Consider the following 12,312-nt stretch of genomic DNA (forward strand, 5'->3'; position numbering starts at 1 on the left):
GTCGGCGGCGGACGCCAGTGCTCCCGCACTGGGCACGGTCAGACCCCGCCTGGGCCAGCAGTGGAGAAGGTGCATGAGGCTTTTTCTTTTCAGATTGATTCTAGAGAGAGGAAGGTGGGGAGGGGGAGGGGGAGAGGAACCCTGGTTGTCAGTCCGCCCACCCGTGCATTCACTGGTTGACTCTCGTGTGTGCCTGACTGGGGACCGAGTCTGCAGCCCTAGCGTGTTGGGGCGATGCTCTGACCAACGGAGCTGCCCGGCCAGAACCAATACGCGAGGCTTTAAAAAAAAAACTTTTTAAAATGTCTATTTAAACAAAAGAACAGGAAATGAAAAGGAAATAAAGAAAAGGAGCCAGCTTACTACCTGAGCCCCGGGCCTAGCTGGGTGAGCAAACGCTAGTGGTTTCATTTAGGGCGACCGCCTTGGCATCCTGGGGTGCAGGGAGGGGACTTTTCAGCTTCTGAGGAGCTTTTCCTCCCCCGGGGGCTGCGGTGTCGGTGTCCCGTGTCCTGAGAGCTCTGTCCCGGGGTTGGGTCAGGTGGACACAGGGCTCGTCCAGCCCCCTCCAGCCCAGGGACTGCTGCCGGGCTCCCGGAACAGGGCCTTGGGTCAGCAGCCAGACTGTTTCTAAGGACGCTCAGAGCAGGCACGACCTCTGTGAGCTTCAGCGTGGGCTCAGCTCCCGGGACCTCAGAGTCCTTATCCGCACGTGACATGCGGTGCGTGTTTCTCCCAGTCCTCGGCATGTTTGCAGGAGCCTTTGCTGTGGTCACTCTGCGGGCCCTGGACCTTGCGTCTTCCCTGCTGGCTTCCCTCTTTCTCGTTGCCGTGGAGATGGGGGTCGTGGAAACCAATGGGGGTAGAGGGTAGAGCCCCGCGCTGTCAGTGGGCGGCGGAACCGAGGCTCCTGCACGTCCCTCCTGCCGTTCAGTCTCGAGGGACTGCAAGGGACCTGACCTGTTCTGACCTGGGTCCCAGGACAGGCGCTGTGTCCACGCTTGGCACTCCACGTCCAGAGCCCAGGGCGGGACGTTGAGGATGGTCGCTGGCTTGGGTTGCACTTAGGGCCATGGCCCCCAGAGCCCTGTGGGGTCCCTAAGACCACATAGGGTCGTGCAGGGAGGGTGTGGTCCAGCCCAAGAGGGGCCTCCTGCTCTCTCCCCAAATTCAGGGGAGTGGCCAGACCCCAGCATCTGCCACCAACAACTTACGGAACTGAGTGATGGAATTTCCTGTGCCCGTGTCCCCAGGGAAGCATGAGCACAGTGTGCAGTAGCAGAGCTGGGCGTCGGTGCTCTGATGCTCGACTTTGGATCCTGAGGGGCTGCCGACGCCTCGCCAGGCAGTGTTTATTGCACCCGCCGCCGGCTGGGGCGGTGCCGGGGGGAAGAAAGGGCCAGAGCGTGTTTCACCCACTTCGTGCTTTTTTTCCCCCCTGTTGGGAATCAGGTATTTAGGGACTAGGACACTCAAAAGCTACCACATGCGTGAAAGAATTCAGAAAGTGATGCCCAAGGCAAAACGCGGGCTCAGGAAAGACCAGGGAGGAACCGAAGTTTACAGCTCAGGCTGGTCCTTGCTGCGAGGCAGCTGCAGTGATCAAACCAGAAAGAGGAACAAAACGGCAAACCCTGGGGAAGGGCATGACCCCGATTTCCACAGTTATTGCGTCATTTCAGCCAATGGGTGATTTCAACAATGAAAAGTCCAGAGTCACACAGAATGTGGTCCATTCAAAGGGAAAAATAAACCAACAGAAATTGTTCTTGAGAGCAAGCCGATGGCAGACCTACTAGACAAAGACTTTAATACCACTGCCTTGGGATACAATAAAAATAAATAGAAAATACAGAGCAGAAGCAAAAAAAAATTCTGGAGCTGAAAGAACAGTAACTGGAATGAAAAAAATTCACTGGAAAGATTCAAAAGCAGGTTTGAGCAGAGAACTTAATGATATGACCATTGAAATTATAGAGTGTGAGGAACAGAGGGAAAAGGTGGAAGAGAAGTGGACACCATCCCAGGGGCCTCGGGGTGACATCAGACGGACTGGCGCACCCATTGTGGGAGTTCCCTAAGAGCAGGGGGAGGGGCGGGGAGACCGATAAAGAGATGGTGGCCCAAAACTTCCCAAAATGAGAGACATGAACGTAAACATCTAAAAAAGTCAATGAACCCCACATAGTATGAACACAGAGTCCTCACCAGGACACATTATAATCAAACTATTGAAAGACGAGAAAAGAAAATTGAAAGCAGAAGGAGAGAAGCAACTCATCACATACAAGAGCTCTTCTGTGAGATTTTAAGTAATTTCTCACTGGAAACCTTGGAGGCCAGCAGGAAAAGAGTTAATATACTCAAAATGTTGAAACAATCTGATGAGGTGTTGGTTCATTTGGTTGTTCTGTGAATTTTATATAAAGGTCTGTGGGGAAAATTCCCCTTATCCTGCTTATAAAAATGTTTTTAAACCTTTCAAAATTACTTCTTTAACATATATTCACTACAACTGCCCTGACTGGTAGCTCAGTGGATTAAATGCCAGACTACGAACCAAATGGTCACCAATTCGGCTCCCAGCTGAGACACAGACCTGGGTTGTGGGCCAGGTCCCCACTGGGAGATGTGTGAGAGGCAACTACACACTGATGTTTCTCTCCTCCTCTTTCTCCTTCCTTTCCCCCCCTCTCAAAATAAATAAAAAAGAAAGTCTTTTGGAAAACTTTAAATATATACATTCAGTACAACTAATAAAATAACACCAATATCTATACCCTTTGTACCTACCTGTCTGCCTCTCCGTCCCTTATATCCAAGGCCACCTCGTTCCTCCAGGCAACTGCCGTGGCAACTCCCAGAGACTGCTCAATATTCATTCTGCCTCTACAGCTAAGTTTCATAACCCCCAATTTTTAGCTGGCACATTGCCTCCCACCTAAAAGACTACATTTCCCAGCTTCCCTGGGAGCCACTGTGGCCCTGTTTCTAACAATATGGCCAGTGAGATGTAGGTGGAGCTGTAGGACTCGGACACACTTCTCCGAGTCCTCCTTTCAGGGCAGGCCTTTCTGCCCCCCTTTCCCTCCTCCCTCCTGCTGCCTTGATTGTTGACAGGATGGCTGGCACTCTGGCAGCCATCTTGGACTCTGAGGACAAGGCACATCATGAGACAGTAGAGTGTGGCTCAGAGGGGGCCCCTGTTCCTGGCGGCTTCTGCGCTGGACCATCGGCATCTGGACTCCTTTCCCCCGCAGGAGAAGTGAGCTGCCGTCCTATCTACCCCACCCCGGTTTCCGTTACTGCAGTCAGACCTGATTCGACCTGATAACAAGTATCGGCCACCTTGGTGTTTCCATCACACGCTTCCTCAGGCTGTAGAGACATACATGGGGTTTGTCCAGAAGGGATCCAACCAAGTTATTTGAAAAACAGAGATATTTATTAAAGAAGAGACAAGAAACATTGCACATAGGACAATGACACCTCAGTCCCCTTCAGCTGTGACCTTCCTGAGGAAATCTTCTTCATTGGTAGCAGTTTGAGTCAAGTCATCAGCAACCGCAGCACGATGTTCCTGCTGCTCTGGGAGCAGAGGCTGCGGAACAAATTTTGCCATAACATGCTTCATGCCAAGATCCTGCATCAGAATCTCGGACACAGTGGTTTCTGGCACCGCCGACTCAGCCTCCGGCTCTCCCAGTGACAGTCACTGGACTCTGCTGACTGCAGCCTGCACACGCTGCCAGGGGTTCCGCTTGCTGTGGGCCTTCCAGAGCGCGGGTCACTCTCTACAGGGCCCCGCCCATCTTTGAAGCGTTTGTGCTTTTCTTTGCGCTGCACTCGCCGCATCGTCTCTGAGAACCATCCGGATAGTTTCCGCAGAGGGATGTTCAAGCTTAACGTAAAATCTGATGCAGATTTGTTACTCTACCCAGTCATTTTGAATGTGACGGCCACACAGTGCACATGCTCGCTCAGTGACGCCTACTGCCCCCAGTGACTAGCACAGTGAAGTCGTCATTGTTCACACACGTGCGTTCCAGTCCACTCCCCTTGGCTGCCAGGTCACATCGGTGTAGTGCAAACATTCTCATTACAGTAACGATGGCTGGGCTTTTCCCCTATAGACCTGTACGTACAAACACATGTACAGGTATGTGATTGTTTTTTGTTTAGAAACGGAGTCAACATATATCTCAGCTTCTAACTTTTCTTAAAAAAAAAAGAAAAGACAAATAAATTTAACCAGAAGATGCATGTTATCAATCACTCTCAAATCTGCAAAGACTTTGAAAGACCGTCCTCGACCCTGGCCGGAAGGGAAGCGAGCACCCAGCTGGCGGGAAGGAGCATAGGACACAAACCCTCAGGACAAACGAAACCACACGCCACACACAGCCAGGGCTTTGAGGTGTCCCTGCCACGGGCACAGCACCACCTCCTTGCAGCGTCAGCTGGGGAGACAGCGGGAGGCAGTGGCCTGTGGGAGTGTCTGCAGCGGTCCCGCCCACGGCGCTGGAGGCACAAATGACTTGTCACTCACACCCCTGCGCTCTGAAAGGGCGCGGCACCCACGCGTGAGGGAGATTGGAGTCGCGCCAGGGAAAGGCCCCAAAGCTCACATCTTCACGTCACTCGCTTCCAGTCCCACTAGAGGTGGCATCGGAGGCAACTTTTTGTCAACTCGTAGGTTTTTCTGCGTTTCCCCGAGATCAGCAGACACTGCCGCAGGTGCGGCGGAGGCTCCATCGGGAGGTGCGGGGTGGTGAGTGCGGAGCGCTCATCATGCGCCAGGTGGGATGCGCCCCAAATTCGGAGCCAGCGCGGCCCAGGCCGGAGCACCCTCCCCTGCTGAGACAGCGAACGCACCAGGACTGTTTGTCCCCTGGCCGCGCGTGGAGAGGTGGGGGCTCCTCTCCCCTCCACTGTCCCACGTCACAGGTGGGAACCGCCAGGCCCCGCGTTCCCGAGGCCGTCTGGGGCCCGAGCCCCAGCCTCCTGGTCCCGGTCATTTCTGTGGGTTGGATTCACGTCCGTGGACGGGGGTTCGCCTGGCACTGCGTGGTCCTCCCGGACTGAGGTGCACAGGGGCTGCGTTGTCAGCCTGTCACTTCTCTGTGCAGCCCCTCGTTGTGACCTCACGGCAGGGGCTGGGCCGGGCAGGAGGGGAAGGGGCCAGGGCAGCCAGTACCTCGCTGTCCCCTGCAGGCCCTGCCTGTCTGGTCTGCACAGACTGGGGCGCGGTCTGCCCGTAGAGGGAGAACCACTGCCTTCCCACGCGCTTCCTTCAGTCCAGAAAGCGTAGGGGTATCGGGTCCCCAAACTGTGCCGGCCACATGGAGGGGCCGGAGGGGGCCACCCCGCCTCCATCTCAGCTCCCGTGTCTGGGTAGCTCCATCGTCAGCAGGGCACTGAATGTTTCCGGGTCACAGAAGGCAAAGGGCCGCCCTGCTGGGGAGAGGCTCCCGATGGCCACTAAGTGGGCCTGTTCAGGCACCAGTCGGGGGCGGGGGGCACACCACATTCGGCGCTGGCTGGGACCAAGGACGGCCCCAAGTTCGCTTTCCTTCTTTGTCATTTGCCCGGGCGCTGCTTTGGTCCCGCACTGCGACTCTGGCACTGGAACCCGAGACAACCGCTGAGGTCACTTCGGAGCTGCCCGGTGCTTCTGCTTCCGGGGGCACCTGAGGCTGGAGCCTGGCCTTTGCTGCTCCCCCCTCAGGGCAGCCCCCCACCCACACCTGACCCCCTTGCTGCCTGCCGCCTGCCCTGACCCCCTGAGAGGGCCTGCTGGGTGGGGGGACCCACAGCAGTGGCACAGCCCCTGGCGTGGGCAGGCAGTGATGACGTTCCTGCACGTGAGGCTGGGGCGCACTGGTTCATTCCTCCCACCTCAGGGATGTTCCCCGGGGACAGAGACCCTACGGGACCGTGCACTGGACCCCCCACCTCGGATAGTGCGTGGCTCGTAGTGGGCACCTACTGGACTCGAGCCGAATGATGACTTCAGCCTGCGGGAGGGGACAAGGGAAGGGGCTCGGGGAGGGCACCCGTCCCCACCTCGTATCTGGGGGTGCCTCCTGACAACCTGGAGATGTACAGAGGAGTCCTGCGCCCCTCTGCAGGGACAGCCTGACCTGGGCTGGGAGGAGGGCCCCCCTGTACCTCACCCTGAGCCTGTTGTCCCTCCCAGCCCAGTGTGGAGGGTCACACTGTCACCCCCCGGGAAGGGGGGGCAATGGAGGCCCAGGCCACAGTGCTGAGTGGGAGGAGCCAGGTGAGCCTCTCAGGGCAGCCTGACTCCATGAGCCCGTGGCCGACGCCCCCAGGCCAGCGCCCTCTCTGCCCCCCACTGCCGGGCGCCTCTGACCCCGTGCCCCCCCGCCCCCTCCCCAGGACCTGCTGGTGGTCAGCACAGACGAGAACCAGGTGTTCGTGGCGGTGCAGGAGTGGTACCAGACGGATACCTACAACCTGTACCAGTCAGACCCGAGCGGCGTGGCCTACTCGCTGGTCCTGGAGGACATCCGCAGCTCCCGGCGGCCCGAGACAGAGGCGATCATTGACATCCTGGAGGTGGGACCCAGCCCCCCACCCCCGCCTCAGCTCGAGTATGTTCCGGGAAGGGTGGCGCATTCTGGCTTGGCAGGCACAGAGGAGCCTGTAGTTCGGTCACGGCAGGAGAGAAGGCTTGTTCTGACCAAGTTTGGACCACAGCAGTACCATTTCTGTAATAACACAGGTCTGCTGAGGAGCGGAACGGGGCTTGTGGGGGGAGGGGACACGTCGCTGGTTTGGGGTGTGGTGTTGGTGGTCCCTATTACCCGCTGGCCCACAGAGGCCAACTGCGAGGCCCCCCCGGCCCCCCGCCTGCTGAAAGCCCACCAAGGCCGGGTGCGGCCCCCACTCTCTGCCAGCCCCTGGGTCCCCGCCTCCCCTCCTCTCTCCCTCCCAGCCGCTCCGTCCTGCTCTTTCCGAGTATCTGGTGTCTACCTGGCTCCTCCTCCCTCCATCTCCCCCCTCGGCCCCTACAGCTCCTCTCCCCTCTTCTCACACAGACCCGGGGCCCCCGGCTTGTGGTCGCCAGAGCCCCTGGCCACAGGTGGGACACAGCCACTGTGAGGGCTGAGTCCAGACCCCGAGAGACATGTCACAGACATCAGATCTCGGAACCGGTGGCCGCGACCTTCTTTGGAAAAGGGTCCATGCAGCTGTCGTTAAGTGAAGGGTCTTGAGACGAGACCCAGTGACCAGTGTCATGTAGGGATTGGAAGAGGAGACAAGACAGTAGGGAGGCCACGTACGGGTGGAGGCAGACACTGGAGTGACTCAGCTGCGGCCCAGGGCCACCAGGGGCCACCAGGGGTTGGAAGCTGCAGGAAGGACCCTCCGAGGAGCCTCCAGAGAGGGTGCGGCCCTGTCGGCACCTTGACTTTGGACTCTGGCCCCAGACCTGAGGGAGAACCGATCCCTGCTGTTTCGGCTGCCGGCTGTGGCCCAGCTGCCTGGGAAACCTGCCCAATCACGGAGAGGGCGGTGCAGCGGGTCCGCTGGAGCCCCGGTGGCCCCGACTGGCCCCTACTGCATCTCTCTCGGACCTACCGTGGGGTCTTTGCATGGAGGCCAGGTGGAGGTCACAGACCTTCATATGAAGCTCCTTGTCACTGGGCAAGTCTGTCACTCGTGCCCGTAGGACGGGAGGTCTTTGGACCCAGCACTGGGTCATCAGCTCAGACCCCATCCCAGGTGCTGTCTCGGGGGAGCGGGGAGAGTGCAGTGACCGTCCCGGGTAGATGGGTGAGAGGGGGAGCTGTGGTCCCCCATCCCGGGGACGCCACCCCAGGAGGACCACCCATGAAGCTGCCCGAGGGCTCTCCAGAGCCGCCTCCTGTGCAGAAGGTGCTTGAGAACCAGAACTGAGGTGCCCACCCAGACTGTTGGGGTGGGGCCCACTGCAACCACAGGTCCTGTGAGCATTGGGGGGGCGGAGGGTCAGAAAGACACCAGGGGTATGTGGGAGAACTGTCCGGAGGGGTGCACCCGTGCTGGCCAAAGAGGGGGAAGGGCCATGAGCTCAGGACGCAGGCGCCTCAGAACCTGGAAGAGGCAGGGACTGGCTTCTCCCTGAGCGGCCGGAAGGACTTCCGACCTTCAGCAAGGTCACAGAATGAGCTGATGTGGTCTCAAACTGCGAGGTTAGGGTTCCTCTGTTGTGGCAGCTGCAGGAACCTCGGAAGTCCATCCCTCTTCTCCTCGGCTGTCCCTTCCCGTGCCACTGGCAGGCCATCCCCATGTGCCAGGCCCTGGGCAGCCTGTTGGTGGAGGACTGGACCACGCTGCCCCCTGGAGCATGGGAGCTCAGGACGCTGGCCCTCAGAGGCTCCTTCTCCTGAGAACCACGGGAAGGCACTTGGAACCAGGGTCAGCCTGTGACCCTGGGCAGGCCCCTTGGCTGTGGAACCTTGGGCACAGCCCGTCACTGCCGAGCCCCCTCGTTCTTGGGTGTCTGTGGGCAGGATGTCACCTGCCCAGTGGCTCTCGGTGGCCCAGTCTGAGGCCACCATGTCGGAGGGCCCTGCAGGGGAAAAGCCGCCCTCTGGGACCGGGGCATCGAACTAAAGGGAGCTGCCGATCTGTGACCATTTCTCAGGAGCCGCCTTGGGGACAGACAGTGGGGTGTGTTTGGGTCACTGCCATGGGCCCCTCGGGGGCAGGGCTGCCCTTGAGTGAAGAAGGCAAAACGAGCCGCCATCCTGGGCAGCCGGGGCTGGACACAGAATCCGTCCTTGCGTGGAATTTGGTCTGGGGCCAGCTGGGGGGCTCAAGGAAAGCCCGGAGCTGTCCCGGCAGCCGCGGCCCTGTGCGCCCACTGGGAGGGGTGCTCTGGGGCAGCTGTTCCGCCCAGAGCCTTGTGACCCCGGTGCACAGGCTGGTTGGGGACCGGGGCTTTGCTCACCGCCTGGCAGCCAGTGTCTGGTTCTGGGGGGCAGCTCAGAAAAGCACCCGGGCATTGAGGTGGGACAGTCTGGGACCCTGCCCCCTGAGCCTGCCCGGCTCCGGGCCCCAGTCGGGGTACACAGGCTGCGGGCGCAGAGCTCTGGTGTGGGGGCTGGGCCAGCGACGGCCCAGACCGGCCTGTGTGACCCATCACTGTGCCTCTGTCCCAGGTCCACGGAGTGAAGGGGGTCTTCCTGGCGAACCAGAAGAAAAATGGGAAGGTGGTGACACTGATAACCTACAACAAGGGCCGCGACTGGGACCGCCTGCGGCCGCCCAGCGTGGACATGAACGGAAAGCCGACCAACTGTCAGCCCGTGAGTGTCCCCCCTTCACACAGCCCTGTGGGCAAGCACACGAGTGGCTAAGGGAACCCTGGGGGTCAGAGGTGGGGACGTCTGAGAGGCAGGGACCCCGGATGTCTCTGGGCCTGGCGCACAGGGTCATGGGGACCCCTTGCTTCAGAGGAGAGTTCATTCGAGGGCAAAGTGTGTCCCCAGGTCCTGGCCACCCCCTGGCTGCGGCCCGGCCACCCCAAAAGGCACCGGTGTGCACAGGTCTGCGGATGCGCTACCCACACGCCAGGTGGGCTGATGGGGTTCTGCTCTGTGTCTGGGGTCCTGCCCCGGACCAGCTCATGGCCATAGTGGATGCGGCGGCTGGGGACACACCAGCGTGTGCGACACCTCTTAAACCCCACTGGCGGTTATCCAGGGCCAGGAAGGCTCCTCAGAGGGCTGGGTGGGGCAGGGGGCACGGCCCTGACATCATTCCAACGAACAGGCGTGCGGCAGCCCAGCGTCTCCTGCACATGGGGACCGCTGCGTTTCCCTGGGGCCCGTGCACGGGCGCCAGGAGACCTGGGCAGGAAGAGGCTGAAGGGATCACATGTGCTTCCCGGGAAGCTCACCTGCACCAGCACCCCGACCCTGTCCCACAGGGGCCCCCCAGAACAGGAGCGGGCCCTGAGTCAGAGCCGTACTGAGCTGTGGCCTCTGTCCCTGCTGATGACACACTCCCAAGGCCTTGCTGAGAAAGGAGGGAAGACGGGGGTCCCCTACGGCATGTGACGTGAAACCCAGAGACCCCAGCACAGAGCAGGCAGGGAGGGCTGAGCGAGCAAGCCCCTTCCCCTGGGACCACGCCCTTCCCCACACTCCCACATTGTCCCACAGCAAACTCCCACCGAGGCCGGGAAACCCAGAGGGGTGACATCGCACCATCCCTCGGGTTTCCCGGACAGGGCCCGGGGCCGCCCCGGGGCTGTCCACCCCCGTCAGCATCCAGCTCACGGAACCGTCCATTTGTGACTTAGGGTGATGTGTGTGAGAGAGACTGGGTTCATGGACCAGAGTGGTGCTATAGAAACGTAAGATGAGAATGGACTTGGCTGACGGTGTAACGCGGTCAAGACGACGGGATTCCAGAGCGGCCCACGTTCCTTCCCCCGTCCTGGGGGTGAGGGCAACAGCACCCTAGTCTCTGTCTCGTAACGAGGAACCCCAGGCCCGAAGGGTCGCGTAAAAATTAGTGGTCCCTCCGAAGTTCAAATTTGGGTCTCTGGGTGCTCGGTCCTGTGGTATTTCTAGACCGGGTTTTTTTAGGAGAGAGAGAGAGAGAGAGCGAGCCATCGGTCAGTGCGAATGGCTGTTGAAGTGATTATAACTGGGGCTCCCGCCCCTCTTGCCAGGGTGCCAGCAGGGCTGCCACCAAAGTGGGCACAGATGCCGGGAAGGTGGGCACAGATGCCAGCCGGGGGCCGGCTCAGGCACGCCCCCTCCCCTTTCTCCCAGTGGGCGCAGGGCCTTGGCATGGCCTTGGCGTGTCCTGTGGCCGTTCCCTGACTCCCGGGCTGTCAGGGCTCCGTACCAGGCCCCCAGGAAAGGCTCTGGATGGTTGAGGGAATGAATGGGCATGTGGACCACGCGGGCTCCAGGAGCCGCGGCCCGTGCCCAGCACCCCGGGCTGGGAGGCCCGCTGCCAGTGCCCACGCTGCCTGTGGAGAGGCCCCCTGGCTGCACCTGTGCGCAGCCGCCAGCCGGGCCCTGACAGCCATCACGCAGCAGTCGGTCTCAGCACCTCTTGCCACCCTCCACACCCTCCTCAGAGGGGCTCCTGGCTCTGCCTGCCCGTCCGAAAGGCCCCGGGGCTGAGCTTGGTCTTGGGGCTACCTGCCCGAGGGACGCCTGTCCCACCCAGTGCTCACCATGACCTTCCTTCTCCTCCTTGCAGCCGGACTGCCACCTCCACCTGCACCTGCTCTGGCCGGACAACCCCTACGTATCAGGCACTGTGCATACCAAGGACACTGCCCCAGGCCTCATCATGGGGGCAGGTAGGAGGCCACTGGTGCACGAGGGGAGCTCGGTTCTCAGGGGGCACCTGTTGCCATGGGCCTGCGTCACTGCAGCAGTGACGTCCCTGGGAGCTCAGCTGTTGTGGATGACTGGAGGGGGGGATGCGTGGCCCAGAACCAGCAGAGAACATGTGTCGGCTGATGGGAAGGTGGGTGGATGGTGGATGGATGATGGGTGGATGGTGGGTGGATGGATGGATGGTGGGTGGTGGGTGGATGGATGGATGGATGGTGGGTGGATGGATGGATGGTGGATGGATGGATGGATGGTGGATGGATGGATGGATGGTGGATGGATGGTGGATGGATGGATGGATGGTGGATGGATGGTGGGTGGATGGATGGATGGTGGATGGATGGTGGATGGATGGTGGGTGGATGGATGGATGGTGGATGCATGGATGGTGGATGGATGGATGGATGATGGATGGATGGTGGATGGATGGATGGTGGATGGAGAGAAGGATGGATGGATGTGTACATGTGTTGGTGCTTTGTTGGCCCTCAAAAAAGAAGACAGGCGCTCAAACCCCATCACTCTGCTGAGAACTCACTTTGACCGTGTGAGGACAGTCCCCCTCCTCTGGAATTCCTGACGACACTGCACTTGGCTCTGGTGGACCCTGCTGAGGGTGCTGCATGGATAAGGCCTGGAACAGGGGGCACTGTGCTGGTCACCCAGGGCAGGGGCCCGGGGGCTCCAGGTGGGCTTCCAGAATGGCTTCAGGGTCCTCACCATCCCCTATTTTCCTGGGACCCTGGGCCATGGTCCCTGCCAAGACCACAGGGCACAGCAAGGGCCTGGCAAGGGCGGCCCCTCAGACTGCGCTGTGGTCCAGACCCTCCCAGGAGGCTGCCTAGGGCGGGCAGGCCCCTGGGAGCCGCCGTGACCATCCTGGTGGGTGTGCTCCTTGGTGCCCGCCATTGTGTGGAGGCCCCTGGTGACACAGGCC

The 12,312-nt window shown here is 60.3% G+C and overlaps 1 protein-coding gene across 1 annotated transcript in view; it reads left to right on the forward strand.

Annotated features, from left to right (window-relative positions):
- SORCS2 (sortilin related VPS10 domain containing receptor 2) overlaps positions 1–12,312 on the forward strand; it is a 243,354-nt gene that overhangs the window by 202,813 nt on the left and 28,229 nt on the right. The window contains exons 9-11 of the mRNA XM_037126769.2: positions 6,403–6,582; positions 9,174–9,320; positions 11,236–11,338. Coding sequence (XP_036982664.2) covers positions 6,403–6,582; positions 9,174–9,320; positions 11,236–11,338 — 430 coding nt within the window. The remainder of the gene's footprint in view (positions 1–6,402; positions 6,583–9,173; positions 9,321–11,235; positions 11,339–12,312) is intronic.

This window comes from Artibeus jamaicensis, unplaced genomic scaffold, assembly GCF_021234435.1.
Source record: "Artibeus jamaicensis isolate MK-2021 breed Jamaican fruit bat unplaced genomic scaffold, CSHL_Jam_final contig_76, whole genome shotgun sequence".
Classification (NCBI taxonomy): Eukaryota; Metazoa; Chordata; class Mammalia; order Chiroptera; family Phyllostomidae; genus Artibeus; species Artibeus jamaicensis.